This window comes from Erpetoichthys calabaricus, chromosome 1 (genome assembly GCF_900747795.2).
Source record: "Erpetoichthys calabaricus chromosome 1, fErpCal1.3, whole genome shotgun sequence".
NCBI classification, from domain to species: Eukaryota; Metazoa; Chordata; class Cladistia; order Polypteriformes; family Polypteridae; genus Erpetoichthys; species Erpetoichthys calabaricus.
The window spans coordinates 184,932,673-184,956,000 of NC_041394.2; the positions used below are offsets into that span (position 1 = coordinate 184,932,673).

A 23,328-nucleotide genomic window follows, 5' to 3' on the forward strand; every position below is an offset into this window, starting at 1 on the left:
TAATGTCACACTAAAATTCCAAAAAAGAAACGCCAGGTGAAAAAGCTTGCAAAATCAGGAAACCCCTTTTAGCTCTAAATGAATTAACAGCAGCCTCAGCTCTCTTACATTTCATCTTTTATACTGATATACATGCTGTTATCATATTTCTATAATTTCTATTTATCAATAAATTTTAGTACTGTTTCTTAACATTGGCAAGCTTCAGCTACCATGCCAAGTCTAATGGCTAAGAACCCAACCTACCTTATCACTAGGCCTAATTTTTTTCCATTCCCCCAAGGTCAACATAAATGTCCCAGAAGTTTTTTTTCCAAAATTAAGAGATTTTTTGTTTAATATGGAATAAGTTATCTTGATATACAGTGGTGTGAAAAACTATTTGCCCCCTTCCTGATTTCTTATTCTTTTGCATGTTTGTCACACAAAATGTTTCTGATCATCAAACACATTTAACCATTAGTCAAATATAACACAAGTAAACACAAAATGCAGTTTTTAAATGATGGTGTTTATTATTTAGGGAGAAAAAAAATCCAAACCTACATGGCCCTGTGTGAAAAAGTAATTGCCCCCTGAACCTAATAACTGGTTGGGCCACCCTTAGCAGCAATAACTGCAATCAAGCGTTTGCGATAACTTGCAATGAGTCTTTTACAGCGCTCTGGAGGAATTTTGGCCCACTCATCTTTGCAAAATTGTTGTAATTCAGCTTTATTTGAGGGTTTTCTAGCATGAACCGCCTTTTTAAGGTCATGCCATAGCATCTCAATTGGATTCAGGTCAGGACTTTGACTAGGCCACTCCAAAGTCTTTAGTTTGTTTTTCTTCAGCCATTCAGAGGTTGATTTGCTGGTGTGTTTTGGGTCATTGTCCTGTTGCAGCACCCAAGATCGCTTCAGCTTGAGTTGACGAACAGATGGCCGGACATTCTCCTTCAGGATTTTTTGGTAGACAGTAGAATTCATGGTTCCATCTATCACAGCAAGCCTTCCAGGTCCTGAAGCAGCAAAACAACCCCAGACCATCACACTACCACCACCATATTTTACTGTTGGTATGATGTTCTTTTTCTGAAATGCTGTGTTCCTTTTACGCCAGATGTAACGGGACATTTGCCTTCCAAAAAGTTCAACTTTTGTCTCATCAGTCCACAAGCTATTTTCCCAAAAGTCTTGGCAATCATTGAGATGTTTCTTAGCAAAATTGAGACGAGCCCTAATGTTCTTTTTGCTTAACAGTGGTTTGCGTCTTGGAAATCTGCCATGCAGGCCGTTTTTGCCCAGTCTCTTTCTTATGGTGGAGTCGTGAACACTGACCTTAATTGAGGCAAGTGAGGCCTGCGGTTCTTTAGACGTTGTCCTGGGGTCTTTTGTGACCAATCGGATGAGTCGTCTCTGCGCTCTTGGGGTAATTTTGGTCGGCCCGGCCACTCCTGGGAAGGTTCACCACTGTTCCATGTTTTTGCCATTTGTGGATAATGGCTCTCACTGTGGTTCGCTGGAGTCCCAAAGCTTTAGAAATGGCTTTATAACCTTTACCAGACTGATAGATCTCAATTACTTCTGTTCTCATTTGTTCCTGAATTTCTTTGGATCTTGGCATGATGTCTAGCTTTTGAGGTGCTTTTGGTCTACTTCTCTGTGTCAGGCAGCTCCTATTTAAGTGATTTCTTGATTGAAACAGGTGTGGCAGTAATCAGGCCTGGGGGTGGCTACAGAAATTGAACTCAGGTGTGATACACCACAGTTAGGTTATTTTTTAACAAGGGGGCAATTACTTTTTCACACAGGGCCATGTAGGTTTGGATTTTTTTTCTCCCTAAATAATAAACACCATCATTTAAAAACTGCATTTTGTGTTTACTTGTGTTATATGTGACTAATGGTTAAATGTGTTTGATGATCAGAAACATTTTGTGTGACAAACATGCAAAAGAATAAGAAATCAGGAAGGGGGCAAATAGTTTTTCACACCACTGTAAGTACATCAACTGGTTGGAGAGTACCAGGTTCAGAATAGGACATCTTAGGTCAAAGATTGTACCACAGCATTGTGGGAATGTGGAGAAATGCAGAATGTGTCATTTTATTGAAAGTGGAACTCCACACCCACACATCTCTGACCTTTCCAACTGTTAATCCAATTGTCTGATCAAACAGTTTCTGATAAAAATGAAAAGTGAAACTGCCTTCTCCAAGGTATATTTACTGCTGCATTAGAAAATAATCAGGAATGAAAGCAAAACTAACCACCGTCTTGATCAAATCAAGCAGTGCTCTGACACAGCAAGTTCTGGAGTGTTTCTTTCCAAATAAGGGCCTCTGTTCTTCTGGCATGAACACACACCACATGCTTTATCAGTGACTGTGTCTGCAAATAATACAAGTATATTCAGTGACACAGCACACATATTCTATTTAACAATACTAAACACTGGTCTTGGGCTGAAACTCACTCATTCATTGGGGGAAAATTAGAAGTAACAAAAAAATAACACATAAAGATCAATGACTTAACTGACCAATGGAGGGTAGTAACTGAATATTTCGAGGCGACATGTATCCAAAAAAAAAAAAAACACTACATCCCCTTCTCCTTTTCTGCAGTTTCCTCTGGTCCTCTCTTCCTTATTGGTCAGCTGTCATTTTCACACACTTGTCAAGTAAAATTTAGAAGAGGCGTGAAACTGTATCTGTTATCTTGCACTCTACAGGAGGTCATATTCTTTCTCAAATGCCCATGACTGTGCTATTACATTTTTACCATCCTGCCTGTACAATAGGCCAGATGGTCAAGGATTTCTCAAAATGCCTACTCAACTCACAAAACCGGGTCATCCAATAAGACAGAAGGAATAATGTCTGTTTAGTGCAAAGTCCATGGACCCGAACAACTATAACAGCTTCAAAATAGTGAACTTGTAGAAATTATTAAATATAAAGGGATAAAACCATAGTTCTATGTCCCAACATTAGCAAGGCGGTTACACTCACCTGGACTTGTGAATTACCCAAAATCTTACTTCAGTTCTTCCAGTTGGGTTTATGCCCCCCAAATGACCTAGCACCAGTGATGACTGATGCTGTACAAAGTTTTAAAATTTTCTATTGAAAAGCACTGGCGAATTTGTGAACTTGTCTATCTTAAAACAGAGAAATGTTCTGTACAACTTCAATAAGGAATCAGTTTGCGGTTTCAATTTTACATTGAGAGTTGTTGCTTGAACTTATATATTTTGTAGACTGAATTCATTGAACAATATTACCTGTGGAGTATTATTGTAAAGAACTGAAGTTATCAGCGTGGAGATAAACGGTGTCTGAATTAATTAATTACGTGGAAAAGGTTCAGCTGCCCCAAGTGACAGTGTCATCTGGAGGAGGACAGCTTCAGTGGCTTAAGCCTCTGAGGTCTGTGTAAATTACGAGGGGGTCTGGGAGCCAAACAATCACAGAAAGTCATTGATCTTCTTGCCCATCGTGTACCATTTGTATTCGCATTATACAATAAATTAGTTCCTTGAAAACTCTTTTAATGGGTATACTGTACAGTACTATTGTCAAAAAATATGTTTAAGAAAACTGAACAATTAGTCACACATACTCTACTACTAAAACACAATTGATGCCATTTTCACATCATTTGAATTGCAGTCTGTTCTGTATGAAAGCTATTGTGCCACCATAATTCAATTTGTACTCCCTTTTTAATTCATTGTGAAGTGCTGTTAAAAACATGTATTTAATGTAGTCTACTAACATATGTAATGGCAATCTATTATTTATTACTTTTGAATATGACTCATTGTAACAAAACTATTTCATAAACAAAAATGTAATAACTGACTCGGATGAAGTAAACAAAAAATGTGAAATGCAACTTTTATATCGGTTAATTTAGTTGCTGCCAGCACCTGAATGTTATGCCATGCATACACTGTGTAACTTGTCTTTTTCATCTGACTATAGCATTGCCTTCATCTTTTAAGACATAACAATTCTCTCTCTCTTACATTATTCTTAATACATAATTCACCTGCCTCCTCACTCACGTCCGTCCAAAGCCGAATGTGCAGTCGCCTTCTGCGCACGTCCGAAGCCGAATGCGCAGTTGCCTTCTGCTCAGCTGCCCGAAAAACCTTACGAGACCGACATCCAACCCCAACATCACGGCAGGCGGCGGATTTACGGCCGCAAAAATTCAAAGAGAAAGGCGACTTCGATTAAAGCTCTAGAGGCCTGAAAGGCGATTTTGACTACAGCTTGAAGCCTAATTACACATTCTGATTCAATTACGCATTCATTCAATACACTTATATCAGGTTTGTGGTGCTTATACTTATTACTATTCCATATTGTACTGGAACATTCATCATTCAATATTATACTATAGGCCTGGAAAATTAATCAACTAACAGTACAAGCCTGTACAATAATGAGTAAAGCGGACTACAATCATTACAAAACAACTCCTTCGTTACTTATCATTTGTTCTTCATACACTGCTAACACAAACTCGTGCCCGTTTCATCTTACGTTGTCAAAACGGGCTCTTTGTCTAGTATATACAGTATATAACAGTGCAATAGGCAAATGCATTGTCAGTAAGTGGTCATCTTTTGTGTAAGCATGCCCTGCGAATCCAACATGCCTGGGATAAACCACATCTCCCCATGACTCTGTACAGGAAAAAAAAGATTAAATAAATGCACAGCTGGGAAAAGCAAAATCCTTTCTAATATTTAAAAGGTTTCCCTGGCCATAGGATTAAGATTTAATAAGATCCTTTTTGTGAAAAAAATGGAAATTGCAAAGGCCTAGGTTAGGTGGGTAAAAAATGAACTGATAAAACTCCAACTTTCAAAAGAAGCTTTGCAGTTTCAGGGTGATTGGTCTTTCCCCAGGTGTTTATATTATAACAAATACAGGAAATTTGAATATGAAAAGAGTGCCTTTATGTGAAGACAAAACAGCCACATACGTGGCATGAATCAGTGTTGTGAAGCTCTTGGGACAGACTGACCACTTAGTCTCATTCTTCAAAGAAGGTGGTGCTTTGCAGAGGGTAACAGGCTAATATTCTGCCAAGCCTTACTGTATCCTAACTGGATATTACGTAAGCACGGCAGTCCGAGTGTGAATCAATTGTAATTATATAGAAAAATCAACTTCTTTGCCCTGCTTTACATTTAGGCTGCATATTAAGTCCACCATAAAATAAGTAACTTCAAAGCCAGGACAAGTTCAGTTTTATTGACTTTTCTTCAGAAGCAGTGTAAGGTAATGATAGTAGACATTCAAAATAAACAATTATACAAATATGAAAAAAGTGAGTCAAACATTTAAAAATGTACATGTTACAAAAATGAGTCACATTTCTTAAAAATGAGTGGAACATTCACCATCAGTGAGAGAAGCCTGCAGGTTTCTAGGGCTGAAAGATAGTATGGTAAGGCATGAGCACTCAATCAGTTGCTTTTTGCGCAAGTCTAATTTCTGATTCTGCTGTAGAAGAAAAGGGGTGGGGGTGGGGGGGGAGAAAAAGGAATACATTTTAAGCAATGAGAAGGCAAACAAACTGTAAAGCCAGGGCAGGCCACTGCAAACCATATAAGCATGCAGTTATTTCACCAAAATACAGCAAAATCAAGATCTGATCAATAAATGTGACACATGTAGGAGAAATTAATCAAATTTAATAAGACACAATAACAAACAACAAATGCAAATTTTCTACTGAGCAACACAAACTCTTAGACATTATAACTCAGTGGAAGATTTAGAGGTTAATATACAGTATAAATACTTTGGTGTTGGGTTTTTTCCCTTGCAACATGATCAACCTGAGTCGGTATAAATGGAGACCAAGTGATCAGTAGAAAGAAGTCCTGGAGCTTGACTTGGATCACATAGTGGTGATTTTGGGCTGCATGTCAGCCAGATGTCACCCATATTATCAAGGTGAAGGTTACAGTGGGAAATGTAATATTAAATCCCCATATTTTTCTAGAAAGTAATGCAATGTGACAAGCAGTGGATTTGGAACTCTTTCTAAATTCCAGGTCACAAGTCAAGTGCATTTTTATTTCCCACCCACCTATGAAAAAGCCTTTCAAAACAGATCATAAAGCTATTAAATATTGATACAATTTACACTTTAAAAAGAGTGAAAAAGTTAGGAGTTAATATGCCCCTAAAAAAAAAAAAAAAAAGTGTGTTTCGCTTTCATAATATCACATGTGATACAGGCAAATAAATAATATAAAAAGTGGGGGAAAATAAATCTGTATTTTACACTATAATTATTCTCTTCAAAACAATGAGCTATTACTTCACATTATACTGCCATAAATTTCCCAAACGTCCAAGGAGTATTATACATCCATTCTGATGCATGATCACTTGTTCTCATTTTTACTTTCTCACATCCAAAGGGGGTAGTAAGAACTTGCTGCTGAGCTTAATTTTTTATTGAAGTTTTGTCAATATATCACAACACACAAGTTATAGGTATGGCCTGAAGCAGCTGGCACAAGGCCTGGAGGGTGACTTGCAATGAAAATTTGCATCAAACAACTAACTGCCAGAATACATGCAGCGATTCTGCAAGGACGAGAACTACTGGTGAGCGCATCCATGCTCTTCCTAACATGGCACTTCAAAATATAACCGTACGAAATGTGCCATTCAATTGAGCATTTGGTTCAAAACCTAAGACTGGCTGATGGTAGTGGGAAAATGTGTCATAAATTTACATCAACATGGAAAGATTCTTGAAGGTGCATTCTCTGTGATACCCAGTACAGATACAGGAACTTGAGTTTCTAAAGAAGTGAGGTTCATTAAAACAAAAAAGCATGCCAAAGAGACATTTAAAAACTACATCAAACTGATATTCATAATGAGGTGAATTTTTGGAAATGTAAAAATTAAAAAGTTTTGAGTTTTCAAAAAGTATAGTTCACATTTTACATTTTTGGTCTTATTTTCTGCAAAATTCAGCACACAAATGATGCTTCTGCAACTAGGTAGATTTTTTTTAAATTCAGGCACTGCGTGTTACATGAAAGTCTAAAGCTGAAAACCCCATAGTGAAAGCTCCAAATATTTGCTATATGGACAGCATCAATATTATTGGCCATGCATTTCTGTGAATAGAATGAGTAAAATAACTTAATTCCTAACCTGAAATCCTCTGATTTCATTAAGCATGGAGAAGGGAAGCGGGGACTGAGCCCACAGGTTGCTCAATAATAATAAATAAAAGTTAAATCCATTATAGGTATGGAAGAAGATTGTTAGAAAATGTTTGGTGAGCCAAGAGTTATCACTGTAAAACAAAGAAGGGTTTAAGAGAAGCCCAGATTTGGTTTTAAAAAAAGGAAAAAAAAAAGTAACATTATGAGGTATCAAGATTTAAGGCCAAATATTTTTTTAATGTGCTGCGACATCAAATTCTGCAACGTGAAAGCTTAAGACATTTCTGTCAGATTGTCCCCCATGGACATTGCCATTGGCTTCAGAAAATTGAGAATAGTTATTATGTCAGGGGTTCCTGCTCTTCCTTCTCTCTGCCATGCACACACACACGAAATCATGCATGCACACAACAAAGGCCAAGCTTACGCTAGGGTCCCTCGTTTTGATGGTGGTACCAGGTGGGATGGAAGGTCTGCCGGCAACTCGTGGCCTTCTAACTTCACTTTGATCAAATGGTTTGCCAAAGCAAACTCTTCATCATCCAAAAAGCCATCCTTGTCTACATCAGCCAGCTTCCATATTTTTCCAAGAACTGCGTTGGGTAGCTTAGACTTCACCATCTCTTTTTTGGCACTAGCACCTGTGACTTTGCCATTGACTGGAGAGAGTGTGTAGAAGATTTCATCATATGTAGGCTTGTCCTTCGCTACCACCCATTCAACATCATCGATTCCCTCTCCTGCACCTTCTCCGTATCCATGACCAAAAGGGCCATTCATGGTGCCATCAAAGGCACCACCTTTCACTGACTGGCTGGGCATAGCAGCTTCCTCCTGTCGCACCATTGTCATCAAATGAGCAATGTCAGATTTCAGCATGTCATCCACTGTATCCATAAGTTTGGGCTTTAAGGGCTGAAATTTAGTAAAGTCTTGCCCAGCCAACAGCTCCTGTCAGAAATTAAATATTTGAATAAAGTTATTAATATTTAGACAATCATTAAAATGCATTGAAAACTTAAGGTTATTCAGTATCTAGAATAAGAAACAACAGCAACAGGAAATATTTAAGTTTCGAGATGTTTCAGAACATAAAACCTGCCACACAGTGGATATCACAAGTCTACAACTCCATACTGAAATGTCAGTTGTTGATTCAAGTGCTGAAATAAGGACAAATCATGTCAGACCTTTATAACTCTAAAGGTATGTGGTGAACAACAATGCATTAACTGAAATACAAGTACAGGATTAGTTATAACAGATGTAGAGGTCATCACAATACCTAAAGCCAAAAAAAAAGATATTACTACATTACTATCTAAACCATATGGACCAAGTGGCCATAAGACAGCAAAAAACACATTTTTACTCTAAATGAAGAGGTACTGCTGATCTTTTTCATGCTTTTACTCTGTCACTGCCTTGTAAATCAAAGTTTAACACCAGCATGCATTGGGATATCTTCAATAAGCGAAGCGTGGCACTCTTGCAGTGACACTTGAGTCAATGATGTACATGCACGTGGTGGTGGTAAAAGGGCAGCACTTTTTCATTTAACATGTTGCCTTTTCCTAAGATACATTTCTGATCAGTTGAAAGTGATGCGCATTGTTGCTACAATGGTTAAGTGACTTCCCTGTCCCAGCTGCTTGTGAGTGAGAAAAAAGCAGAAGGGTGTCTGGCAACTTTAGACTGTTTGCAAGTGGCTCCTTGGAACATGGCAACTATATACCCTGTACGTGGGTAATGCACAACCAAATTTTCTCATTCAGCAAAGGTGTGTTCACAAAAAGTTCACCAAAAGTTTATTGCTTTGTTGGACCTACTGGCAAATAAAATAAACACACAGCAAACATGCAAGCGAGGATATTGGGGCTTAAGAGAAGGCTGATAGGCTGGTTTAGGTTCACCAATACATGAATATTAATCATCACACATTTTTGGGTCACCCACACAAAGATGAGATCCCAGGTCAAATGCGTGTATGGTGAGACTACACTGCATGTTGGGAAAATTGAGTTAAAAAAATTCTATGACATGGACTTTTTGTCAGTCTGCTTCAAGTAAAGGACTCTGGGTTCTGGGGGGTCAGAATTAGATTACACTTATAAACCAATAAGCGGCGGTTTAATTTTCATTTGATTTTCAGGACATGCTAATGAGCTACAGTAGGTGGCTACTCCCATAACAATGAGAATATTGCCAGTTAAACTGAGATTTCTGTAGCGCAGAATGCCTGCATTGTCAGATGCACAATTGTAAGTGCAGATTTTGTTGAAATTATGTTCTTGCTTGGAATCCATTTTTCTGTTAACAGATTGAACTGTTCTTCCTACATCAGAAATGTCCAGATGTTACTTATTTTATTTTCCAAGAAAAAAAAAAAAACCAACCAGAATGGCTCAGTGTCTCTTAATTCTTTTTTTCTCTTTCCTTCCTTCCTAAGTGGTAGGCAAGTATTTGTCCGTCGAAGCAACAGCAAGCTCAGTGTCTTTTTAGGTGCACAAGTAATTCAATATTCTGTCCTGTGGAGGTCATGACTTGCCTCACAAAAATTAAATATGGGACGGGGCACAAGTTCTTAAAATTAAATGTCCATTCAACTCATCCTAAAAAAAAAAAAAAAAAATTTTCTGTGCTCTATCTAGGCAATGATCTTCTCATACCTTCATACCACCTGCATTTCATAACAGGTAATTCCCTTAAAGCTAAGCATGTTTGGGCCCATTCCAGTACTTGGATAGAAGACGATCTAGAAAAAGCTTGGGTGGCTGCTAGAAGAGGTGTTCATGAGGACATCTGGGGGTACTTATCCTATGGTATGTGTGTTGATCCCAATGCTCCAAGTAGTGATAGGGAGATTATGATGGAAAAACTAGTGCCCTCTTTCAGATGAGATATAAAGCAAGGTCCTAACTCAATGTGGTCAAAAAAGACCCCATGGCATCTTTTGAAAACAGCAGGGTGCTTTCTGATGTTTAAAGTATTTTGCCTATCACAATCTTGTCTATTCTGGCTATCTAATCATCCACTGTGCCTTACTGGCGCTCTCTCTCTGACCTCTTTACCACCTCATAGCTAATGTGTGGTGAATTGTACTGGTACAAGAATGGCTGGCGTTGCATCATTCAGGTGGATGCTACACATTTGGGGTGGTTGACTTGGTTCCCACTGTCTAATATATGTGCAATGAGTAAGTTAGAAAAGGGTTATACAGTATAATAATTCTGTTCTGAAGAGCCTTTGTACCATTTTTAATTACATCCTAAATAACACATATAAATCACATTAGTAAAGTTTCTTAATTCCACCACTGCAACAAATTCCTCATTTGCTTGTTCTTGTCTTTTTCTGATACTAAGAGACCCGTCCAAGGCTTTTGCCACATCATGTTGACTGCTTTAACTCTCCACTGGCAGTGTTCTTTCTTATGTATTATCTCAGCTCCAACTGGTTCAAAAAACTCTGCTGCAAGAGTCCTCACTCAGACCTGCAACAATGAGCATACAATCCCTCTTCTGTTCAGTCCTCACTGGCTCCCTGTGACCTATGCAGTGATCATGAGCTATTGGAATATTCCAAGCCCCAACTTGTGATGTTTCGCCTTCCTACTTCACATAAATTTCCAGACTATTTAGAGAAATGCAAGCTTACCTTTGATTTGTTACTTTACTCTCAATACAATGAGAGCACCAAAAATTCCATTTCTGGCTGACCAGATTATATTTTTAATTTTACACATTTGACTAAGGTGAAAGGTCAGCATTACATCACAACACATAAATCGGCTAGCTTTGTTTTCTCAGAATTGTCTTGATTCATAACTCATAGTTTACTGGACATTTATATGGAATTTCCGACTTGGAAACTCGGATTTACTGTCTATCTGATAGCACACGAATGCAACATCACAGGACAGAATGTAAAAACCTGTTGCTAACATATAAACAGAGTTTATATGACACTGCAGTGGACTATGTCAGTGGCCTGCTTTACCACTGTCATATCTGCCCACTACTGTCTATTGTCATTTGCAAAATCGTGCCTCTAACTAACCTGTGCTCTATGTGTGACAAAGCCTTCAAAGCACCCGGGCTTTGGAAGTACCTCCCTAAAGTAGTGAGACCTGTTGACTGTTCATTTTTTAAAGGCAAATTAAAATCCATTAGTTCAGGATGGCATTTAACTTACAGCAAAATTCTTACTTTCTGACAGCTGTTTACCACCCATGACTTGTTTATAATGTAATTCTTAGTGAAGCTCTGCATATCAAACAATGTTATTTGTTCATTGTCCACTAGTCTTTGAATTTTACTCTTTTTTGTTGTAGAGCAGACACTTGCCTTAAATGTATTTATCTTTAATTTGGATATTAATGCTTTGATAATTTCTATCCAGTTTTGCCTGTAGAGTTATTTCTGAGCTTCTGTTCCTTTTGTAAAGCTTAGGAAAGGCACCATTCATTGACCCATTTCTGGGGCAGGGTTGGTGAGGAGGTGCAGCCTATCCCAGCAAGCATAAGCGCACACACAATGATTGTATTAAAACAGATGCTTTAGCAAATTCACAGAAGTGCATGCTCTATGGTTGGCTACTTTGTTACTGTCATCTCTGTAAGAATGAAGAAAACTAAATATACACACAAAATAAATACCTGTATGCTTAAAGTTAAGAGTGAAATAGTAATATCTGAAGATCACAAAGAAGTAAATCTTGCACTAGTGATATTTTTTGAGAATAGCCGAGGCAGTTCATCTTTCATGAATGGCAAACATTATTCTTAATTATAGAATTATATAATTCTTAATTATAGATAAGCAAAACACCACACACTTGTAGCCAATGTGTTGCTTTTCTAAAAGTAAATGACATTAGAGCTTTGTGAAATCTTCTTTATACACCTTTCCCAATTTTGTATTTGTACTGACACTGCTATAATGCTGCTATAAAATAATGCTACTTTCTCTGAATTACAGTTCTGTTTTCTTTTGCTTTTCATAAAAAAACACTTAAGTCAGCGTTTCACATTTGAAGGTGGTTCCTCTCAGTCATAAAAAATTAATCATATAGAACTAATTGTTGCACAATTCAAACATGCATATATACACACACACATACAGTTCATACCTGCATCTTCTTGATATTTGGAAAATCTCCCGGTGATATCTGCTGCTCTTTCTCTATCTTGTGGTAAATCTCCTGTAGATTGTTAATTAGTTCCTTTTTCTTGTTGTCCTTCCCAAATACATTTGGCATCTCCTTCTTTAATGAGCTAATGATGTGAGCATGTACCTGTAGGGCAAGATATGGACACGTTCAATAGTATAAATATAAAAATTTGAATCCTTCTGTGTATAGCACAGCATTTCCCCTGAAGTCAGGTAGAGAGTCCAAAAGATATAAATTTGCTGTATCTGAGTGGAAATGATGAACTCATCATATATACAGTATATAATTATTGAGAGCTTTAAGGACACACAGTAATTATAATATACATATACATTACATATACACCCGAGTGGAGTTTGCATATTCTTCCTGTGTTTTGCTGGGTTTCCTCCAGGTGTTCTGGTTTCCTTGCACAGTCCAAAGACATTCAGGTTAGATGAATTGACTTTGCTAAATCGGCCTTAGTGTGTGTGTGTGTTCATCCTGTGATGGCAGCCTGTCCAGGGACTGTACCTGCTACTGCCTTATGCTTGCTAGGGTAGGATCCAGCCCTCCACGACCCTGCTTACAATTAAGCAGGCTTAGAAAATGGTACAGTGCTACATATACATGCATGCAGTCAAATGCATGAGAATTTGGACAGCACATTGACACAGGAAACTCAGATCACTGTTTTTGTAGAGATTGCATGTTGTATCATGCACCTCTGGGTTTCTTTCCATATCCAATTGTTAATATATTAATAGGTATTGTTAACTGAAGTCTCTGAATTGGTCTAGGCTATGTGAATGGGGGTACGTAACAGGAGTGTGTTCCACTGTAATGGGCTGCCATGCCATGCAGAGCTGGTTCTTGCCTAGGATTTAATGTTACTGGAATAAGTGCAAACACCCAATACCCTATATTTGACTTAAAGGGCTAAAATATGGATAGAAGGATGGCTTTTGTGATAACTATGTATTTGTAAATGTTTGGTACTCTGAAAGTCAGCTTGTTAATAGGAAGTGCACAGCATGGAATTAAATAAGTAATGCGCTGACTAAACCATGATAGAATGGGTAGGGGTTAGACCCTGCTTACTGCATTGCACATGCACCACTTCCAGCATTATGACAGAAAGCATGCCCAGTGGTACTACATAATCTCTCACTTAAAACATGCAATACTATAAAGAGATTCAGGTATAATTTGGTATGTCTTCTTTGTACGTATACAACATCTGCAACTGCAAAGAGAGGTGCAAAGACACTAGTGCAGCTGATAAGGAAGCAAGCTGATGTGGAAAAATACTTGCATTTTCTTCCCTAAGTGATGCGAGTACATTCTGCCAACTTTCAGTCTCCTATTTGGCTTACAAGATCAAAGTAATATAAATACTTTCACAGCTTTTAGCAATATAGTGTATGAAAGATTAGGAATTGCCTTTTATTATAATTAAAACATTGTGTTGCTCCCACTGTCAGTCTCTTTGTCAGCTAAAAACAGAGATATTTTCTGACATATACTTTAAAATATCTGAATATATGAAAGAAGTATTCTATGCTTGGCTGTCTTCTATGGATGATCCCATTATATATAACACTCTGTGACTAAATTTAACAGTGCAAGCTGTTAAAATATGCAAACCCAAACAAGATGCCAACAAAAGGACATGGTCATCCCAACTCTTTTCATGCTGGCACACCAACTCAAGAAGTGGCCCCACCTTTTTCAGCTTGTGTTACAACTCCACATACTGTGACAGTGCCAGTCCAACTCAGCCTGCTTTGCAGTGCGGCTTAAAAAAACCCAGAGATTTGAAAATTAATGTGAGGATGCATGGAGAAGATCAAATGAGACACAGTGCCACAGAGACTGATTTATGAACTTTTATGTGGGGAAAAAAAACACTTATTAAATCAGGAAACAATTATTGCTGAAGCCTGAGTGCTCATTTAAAAAAAATTTCCACTTATTCTTAAAGCATGTCAGGCTTACAGTACATTTTCTTGTCTTACATATATCAAGAATGAAAAAATTGTGGTTTTCCTTTCAGAAATTTTGGAAACTGGCTTTCAGAAAATACAGTGAAATGTGGAAAGCTCATCTGTGTTATACTAGACCTGGGAAAAGGTGGGTCCTGACCCCAATGGGCCTGCTATTGTAAAAAGGGCTTAAAAAGAATAGGACCATGAAGCAATATTATTTCTTTTTTTTTTAATTTCTCATGTATAGGGCAAGAGTTTTTTGCATAAATACTTACAATGAAAAATTGTTAGTTTTCATCATGTTATATTCCATCAGTATCAGTGTTCCCACAGCGATGCGTTTTTTGACATGCATTTTCTGCACGCTTATCAAAAACTAGCTGTCTCCCGCAGCTTCGCCTGCGTAATAGTGAAACAGGACAGCAAGGAGGGCCCTGCCTGCCTCCCTACTCCTGATGTCACGCTTCACCCTCCCCTCAGCCCGCAGCCTCTGTTTTGGATTAATGTGAATATATCACTCCTGCATGCGAACTATGATTCTTAGCGTGATGAAAGAAGTCGCAAAATTAATTGGAATGTTCAAGCAAATTCTAGAAAAAAGCCAGATCTAAATCTCTTAAGTAGTACTCTCGTTCGCTAGCTAAGCAGATGTAAGATATGCCTTGAGGCTAGCGTGTGAGTGAGGAGGGCCCCGCCCCTTCCCCTCGGCCCACTTTGTCTCTCTCAGATTCACACAAATAAATCGGTACCGCACGCGAACTATGATACATAGCTCAATGTTCAAGCAAATTATAGAAAAAACACCCGATGTAAATCCGTTACGTAGTTCTCTCGTGAAAAGTGGACAGACTGAAAGATATTGGATTTGAGAGAGAGAGAGAGAGAGAGGTCCCTGGAAGCCAAAGTGGCAAAGGGAGCAAGACAGGAAACCCTTCAACATGGGCTTGTCAGTTCAGTGCTGAAAAGAAAAAAAACAAAAATATAAACAAACAAACAAATATGTTCACACGTACTGTATACTGATTCTGACAGCGGCTGGTCAATGTGAAACATGCAAATCTGACACAGAATGCATGCCAGACAGGAAATGAACACTGGGAACAAGTTACATTGAGTAGCAAAACTCCCACAGAACAACTGTACTAACACTTTGTAGCAATTCTAATTTAAGTACTTTGAAGTTTATCCTACATTCATGTTTCTCTTTTGCTTTAAAGAAAATGGCAAAACTGCTTTAAAGAAAATGACAAATGTGCAAATGGCTTGCAATACTTCCTGCTCTAAACTGTATTAGTAAAGTGAGCAGATTTTAATCTGAAAGCTCTTCCTACACACAGTAGTTCCCATATTTTTATTAGCTGTGGACCTTCTAGTTTGTTCAACTGTACACTCAAGCAAAAAAATAAGCTCTACATGCCCATTGCCTCTTAAGGAAATCTGATTTATGCAATGCTTTAAAGTGGTCACCATAAATGAACCCAGCTGATAGGTGCACTCAGTTTTTTTTAAAGCATTTCATATTGATGACTTCTTATCTTTGCATTTGTGCAGGCCAGCATTTAATTTGAAACAAGAAGATAACATACTATCAATGAGCCCTGAGACCATCCTCCATGGACGTAGAGCTCAAACATATACTAAGACTACTGTACAGGCAGTTAGTTGCCAAACTACCACCCACTTTATACTGTATATGGTGACAGGCCTTTGCTTAGCGTCAAAGCTAGAAAAGGCTAGGTATGCAATCTTGTAACATCCCCATATAGGAAGTTAACTGTATCATGTGGCAGAACGGATGTGGTAAAAAACAATTGGGCGTGGCCAGCATCAGGAAGTGATTATCATTCCATGAAACCCATGTGGCACAGGTTTTTAACAGCAATGAAGAGAACATATACATATAGTATTATAAAAGTTAAAGTGACTTTTGAATGTAATTTCAAAACAAATGGCAACGTGTGGATGGCTGCAGAGAGTACAGACTACTGGACCATTCAAAGAAGAAAGATTCTGACAGCTGGGAGAAACAAATACCTTATTTATTCAGTGCTCATATATCAAATTCGACTCATTTTCATTATACCTTAAAGCACATTCGAAAGTATTTCTTGTTACTACTCCTTGTGTTGCCGACATAGATAACTAATTGAAGCACTGACAATAAATAGTAACACTACACATCAACAAATGTGCACTAGCATTAAACTAAAAATATAAATGTCAGATATAATCTTAGTTGTACGAGAAATAGCAGAACAAGTAGCAATTAGACAATATACATACATTAGCTAAAGTATGTGAACTCATAATGCAATATGATTGAGAATGTGAGTGCTTACTTAATAGAGTCTTGGGCCCAGTGCAAGCCGTTTCTTCAATAGAGTTTGCTGGATGGTGGTGGTTGATGGAAGTAAGTTTCTTGTAGGGATATGTGAGATCTGAGATGATGGAAAGTGCATTCACCAGGCATCTCGTCATAATGTCCAGTATAGATGGTAACATGGCTCTAGTGTTGTAATGGGAGGCTTTACCTGCCTGTTGCAGGGCCTTGCATTTTGCCCTTTTGCAGCTGCCATGCTCAACTGTACTACAGCTAATCAAGATGCTCTGAAATCTGCAGATATTAGTGAGGATCCAGGTAGACAAATGGACTTGCCTCACGTTTTGTCAAAAAGTGATGGCATACCTGTTATTTCTTACCAAGACAGGTAGTGTGGAGGAATCATGGGAGATCTTCAGTTACATGGACTCGTACAAATTTAAAACTTCTGTAACTCCATTAATGTTAATAGGCACACAACCCACTCCAAGTCTTCCAAAATACATAATCAGCCCCTCAGTTTTTCTGAGGCAGAAAGATTGTTCTTATTGTAGCATTCAGCAAGAAGATGAACCTTTTTGCTGTGGGGTGATGCATCATGTTTGGTAAACACTGACCAGACCAGCTACTGTTGGGTTGTCAGCAAGTTTAATAATGATTTGTGTAGTTCTGGACATACTGCCTTACTTTGTGTTATCCAACTTCAGTGCTTCCCATTTGTACCGTAATTATACTGGCTGTTTGCATAAAAACTCCACTTATTCCAGCCACTGTGAACAGAGACATAAACGTATAGTCTTTTCCCCAAGAAAGGACTGCACCAAGATCCTATGATATACAAAATCATTACTACCCTCTGAATACCTTTTCTCATATCTTTCTTGTGTGATTAGCAGTGGGAGCCCAAAATATGCCGATTTATCAAAACTGAGAAAAATCCCCATCCTAAACACATATAAGAAATAACTGCCTATGAACAAAAGGTATTTGTTCATGACTGTAGTAACAAACTTATCCCAAAAAGCTTTTTTTTTTTTTTTTTTAAGTATTAGCATTCACCCAGTGCTTTATATCCAAGTCACAGCCTGTCAAAAATTAGAACTGAGAATTTTTATGAGCAAGAATTTATATGCTCATTTTTAAAAAGATAATACTGACTGCCTATCCCTTAGCTATACTTTGAAAATAAATAATTGAAAATTCAATTACCATGCTTGTAGCAGCAGCTATTCATCTTATCATTATTACAACTTCCCTGACTGGCAATGTCCTTGATGTCTTGGAAATAACTACTGACCGTTTCATATGCCTTAATATACTAAATACACCAAACTTCAAATTTACTATTCCTGCCAATGTCTTGTTACCTTTTTTTGGGGGGGAATATTTGAGTCCAACTTTTACCTCCAATGAAACCAGCCTAGTTTTTGATTTCATCAACTTTCTAATATCCTTTGTCTGAAATATAAGTGGACCATTTGATCCAAACTTTTGCCCACAACATTCTATGACACATGCTTGGGTATGTTAGGCTATTTGACACATTTTTTATGTTGAGTTCATACTTATTTTTTTTTTTTCCACAGTAATGTGAAGATGTTACTCCATATTTATGCTCTGAAGTCACTGATACAATCCTTCTGTGGTGAGTGCTGCAGCTGTCACAGTTTTCTCCAGGTATGCTATTACTAAAACACAATAGTCTCATTTACTTCCTTGGATTTAAAACCCAGTTGTACTCAGTCAAACCTAATGGCATCTCTCCATGTACGTCGCAAATTAATTGCATCACTGAGTTAAAACACTGCATAACAATTTGCCCATGAATGCGCACACACACACACTCACACACACACACACACACACACAAAAAAAAATCTAACAGTATGGGGAAATTCGGCACACGTTTACAGTAAACAGTAAATCAGAGGTCATTAACATTAGTTTTGCTTAATCTGCACTGACGTGTTATCTTTGACACACATTTGTCCTTTCATTCTTACATTACTGCACTAAGTCATATTTCTTCTTGCTGCCAGCTGGTGGCACTGTCTTTTTGTCTAAGCAACTACAGTATTTTCTAGCCATGGATGTAGACATATGAAAACAGGTACAACAGCAGATCATCACATTACAATAAAGTAGTCGACTTAAAGTTGTCCAGTGTTGTTAAGATCTCTGGAAAGTGGATGGTGTTATTTTGCCATGGTCCTTTTCCAAAGAGTGGATGCTTGCAGGGGTTTATTTTTACATGTGAATGCTATTAAATTTTGCAGTTTTTTTACTTGTGATGTCAAGTGACCCGATCTTTTGGAATTCAATTTAGTGTTATGATACTACATGCTCACTTAAATTAGAAGGCTGAGAACTACATAAAAAATGGAGAAAAAACTATTCATACAGATCATGATGATTAAAGAGTACAAGAAAGTCCCTTACATGCCCCATTGTGACTACTACTGTAAACGAATAGGTAAATATTTAAACAATAATACTTTTGTTTAGATCCTCTGATAATCAACTTAAAAAACAGAACTGGTAGAAGGTATTGTACTGAACATCATTAGCAATGATTTTTCAGATTAATAATAAAGTAAAAACATTGTTACCTTTTTTAATCTGCTTACACATCCTGAATAACCATGTTAATAAAAGGCCATGAAATTGTACTACTGATATTTTCTCAAAAATGAAACCAAAAACCTGCTCTTGAACTTTATTGCAGACAGGCCGTTCACAAACTCTGGTAGTTTCACAGTTCATTTTGAATATATTTAATATACCTGGGATTCCTTAAAGATAGCCATTGTTATACGTTGTGACAGACGGCTGGGGACCTTTCCCGGCCGTTAGGCTGATATACTTGAAGGAATGGGGGAACAGATGTGCACAGGACACTGCCTCCCCAGAGCAGTAGATGGCAGTCCCCTTGGGTTGTAGCGGTGCCTTGTTTCTCGCAGGGCTCCAAGGGAGATGGAGTTTGGCACAAACCTGTTGGATTCCACGGGGACTGCCAGGGGGAGCTGCAGAGCCCTACTCTGGGTATCCACCACACCTTGGAGTACTTCCAGATAATGCTGATGGGCCACTTGAAGTACTCCCAGGTGCAGCATAAAAGGGACCGCTTCACTTCACTTGGTAAGCCAGAGTCAGGAGGAGGAGTAGAGGCGGAAGGAGAGAGAAGACAGAGAGTGAAGACACAAAGTGCGGAGTACTGTTTTTTTGACTGGGCATGTGCTTTATACTGTGTTGTGTAGGTGCGAAGCGAAAAGTGCATTTCCCACACCTAAATAAAAATGTGTGTTGTGGTGGACTTGTGTTTGTTGTGTCGTGTGTTTGGGAAGCTGGTGCGCCCCCTGGTGGCCACAACATATACTAAAGAAATTAGGTTCAGCAGGGCTTTAGTCTTGGTCACAGCCATAACTTGTTCTCTGCATTCATTAATTTGTTCATTTGCTGTCTCGCATAACCTAATACAGAGTTGGGATAGGCTGTAGTCCCGTACATCAGTACTTTTGCAAAAGAGTAGCAAACCCTTGTTTGGGCATTAGTCTATTACAGGACACACTTGCTCAGGTGCTCACATTATGCCAATTACCAGTCAATCAAACCTGTATGTATCTTTGGAATGCTTAAAAATGATTTAAAGAATGTGTTAAAAGTATGGCATGCAAGAAATTAATTACGTAATATTTATGGTTGTTCATTTTCTTACAAATACATTTTCTACATACCTACCTGACTACGTAACAGAAAAATGCACAGAAGAGAATACTACATGCACTGCCAACATTATCTCACAAAAAAAAAAAAATTGACCACACACACTGAAGGAAACCAGCGCATCAATGGCCCAAACCCCCAACAAGAACACACCAAGAGTCCCGAGTGCAAATAAAGGATGGTTTATTCAACCCAAAGTCCTTCTACAGTAGCACAAGCACAGGTTTCTCTCTCCTTCCAATTCTTACCACTGCACTGCCCTCCTCCAGTTGAGTGTTGCCTTTCTTCCTCCCTGGTCATCTGGACAAGAGAGTAGAGTCCCTTTTATTACGGACCCGGGAGTTCTTCCAGTACCAGGGCCACTGCCCAATGGAAGTACTTCCGGGTCATACAGAAGTCCCATTTTAGGTGACGCATCTCCCTGAAGAGCCCCACAGCTGTGTTGACAGACTACACTTCCCAAATGAGGTACTGGTTCCATACTGGGCACCACTATCCAGGGCTGCTGTTATCTAACATGCTGGGGGAGTAAACAGTCCCCAGCGACATCGTACAGTTACAGTGGGCTCTCTGTTCATCCTATCTGGCCCTCTCTTCCAGGTCTGATCCCTTTCTCTTCCCTGGCTGGGATGCCTGTTAGAAGCCTCCCGTCTGGGTAAGGAACCATCCCCTCTTCTGGCCAGAATGCCCATCCAGCCCCTGTGGCATCTACAACACTCAATAGAAACTGTTAAACATCTTAATTAGAATGCTCCTGTAGGCAATGCAGGACTTTAACGTGACTCTTTAAATGAAACAGCAGCAGCTAAGGCCACCTACATGAACCTACACACCATACCATAACCATTTTCCAGCAAGCACAGGGCACAAGGCAGGAACATATAATCTGGAATAGCAGAGTTTTTGTGCTGCAATCAAGCCAAGCTGCTCTGAGTATTAAGAGTAGGGACTACTAGCTTGGTAGCCTATGGCAAAATGAGGCTCGTGTTAGGGAAAAACCCAGGAGGAATACTGTACATAGCAAGGAAGACATAAAAGATTGAGTAGTGAAGCAACTTGCACTGGGGAAGCAGAGTCAGAAATGGTGCTTAGGCATTTTATTTTTTCTGTTACTGTACTTGAGAGTTATTCCTTCTTACTATTCATCCCTATGTGTAGTATAGTGTGTGGTGGTACACATCCTAAACCCTTTGCAAATAACAAAAAACAGTGATCCAAAAAAAGTGCACAAAAGCTACTAACTGCTGCTGAAACCAGATGCCTAACAGGGAACAGAAGAAGGAATAAATAATTCATAAATACCAATCACTGAGCAAGCTGACAGGCAAGGGCAGTGAAGTGCCAAGGTGAAAGCTGGTGACACATAAAAATAACCATATAAAGATTTTTTTTTTTTTCTGCGCAAGAAGAATGTTTATTTAAATGTGCCACAACACAGATATAATATTCTGAAGGCCAAGGAGCTAAAGCTTGTTCTGCAAGTTTTCAGGTCTAAACTACATGTTTACTTAAAAGACTATACTATACAGTGGCAAACAAAGTACAAACGTTTGGGCACCACTGCTTAAAATGGCTGTTAGTTTGAATAGTTACGTGAGCAGAACATGAACTGATCAAAAGACATAAAGTTAAAGATGAAACATTTCTTTAATGTTTCAAGCAACATCACATTTTTATTTCTATCATTCACAGGTACAAAATATCAAAAAATGAAATGGGCCTGAAGCAAAAATTTGGGCCCCAGACATGGTCAGTACTTAGTAACACACCCTTCGGAGAGTATCATAGCTTGTAAACGCTTTTTGTAGCCAGCTAAGAGTCTTTCATTTCTTACTTAGTTTATTTTCACCCTTCATCCTTGCAAAAGTCTTCTAATTCTGCAAGCTTATTGGGCCATCTTGCATGCACTGCTCTTTTGAGACCTATCCACAGATTTTCAATGATGCTTAGGTTAGGGAACTGTGACGGCCATGGCAAAACCATCAGCTTGCACCTCTTGAGGTATTCCATTGTAGATTTTGAGGTGTATTTGGGCTCATTATCTTGTTATAGGACCCATCCTCTTTTTAACTTCACGCCATCTGTAAAAAAAAGTTGATGTTTGCTTCTAGAGTTTGTTGGTATTTATTTGAATCCATTCTTCCCTCTACCAATGCCATGTTCCCTGTGCTACCTACTGTAACACAAGCTCAAAGCATGATCGATTCGCCCCCATGCTTAACAGTTTGAGAGGTATTGTTTTCCTGGAATTCAGCACACTTTTTTTTTCCAAAAATACCTTGTGGCCTAAAAGTTCTATTTTGACTTCATCAGTCTACAGGACTTGTGACCAAAATGCATATGGTGTATTTAGACGATCATTTACAAATTTCAGGCACTGAATTTTGTGGCTAGGACACAAGAAAGGTTTTCTTCTGTTGATTCTACCATGAAGGTCATATTTCTTCAGGTGTTGCCGCACAACAAAATAGTGCACCACCACTCCAGAGTCTTAAATTTTCCTGAAGGTCTTTTGCAGTCAAACTGGGTTTTTATTTGCCTTTCTAGCAATCCAATGAGCAGCTCTATCAAAAGGTTTTCTTGGCCTTGTAGACCTCAACTTGACCTCCACCGTTCCTCTTAACTGCCATTTCTTAATAACATTATGAACTGAGGAAACAGTTACCTGAAAACACCTTGCTATGTTCTTGTAGCCTTCTCCTCCTTTGTAAGCATCTATTTTTTATTTTTTAGAGAGGTAGGCAGCTGCTTAGAGGTCCCCATGGCTCCTGATTGTTGTATGTTAGAGAATTTATGCAGCTTTGCAATTTGCATCACCTGGGATTTCCTAATGATGACTGTGAACAAGCCATAGTCCTAATTGGCTAATGAAGGTCTGAGACCTTGGTGAAGGTTATCGGAGACCTCAAATATATTGGGTGCCCAAACTTTTGCATGGTGCTCCT

At 38.5% G+C, this 23,328-nt stretch overlaps 1 protein-coding gene across 1 annotated transcript in view; it reads right to left on the reverse strand.

Moving 5' to 3' along the window:
* Nucleotides 1-5,234: 5,234 nt before the first annotated feature.
* LOC114657979 (EH domain-containing protein 1) overlaps nt 5,235-23,328 on the reverse strand; it is a 92,632-nt gene continuing 74,538 nt past the window's right edge. Inside the window, exons 4-6 of the mRNA XM_028809985.2 lie at nt 12,332-12,496; nt 7,629-8,152; nt 5,235-5,507 (exon numbers count right to left, since the gene is read on the reverse strand). Coding sequence (XP_028665818.1) covers nt 5,492-5,507; nt 7,629-8,152; nt 12,332-12,496 — 705 coding nt within the window. The 3' untranslated portion in view covers nt 5,235-5,491. The remainder of the gene's footprint in view (nt 5,508-7,628; nt 8,153-12,331; nt 12,497-23,328) is intronic.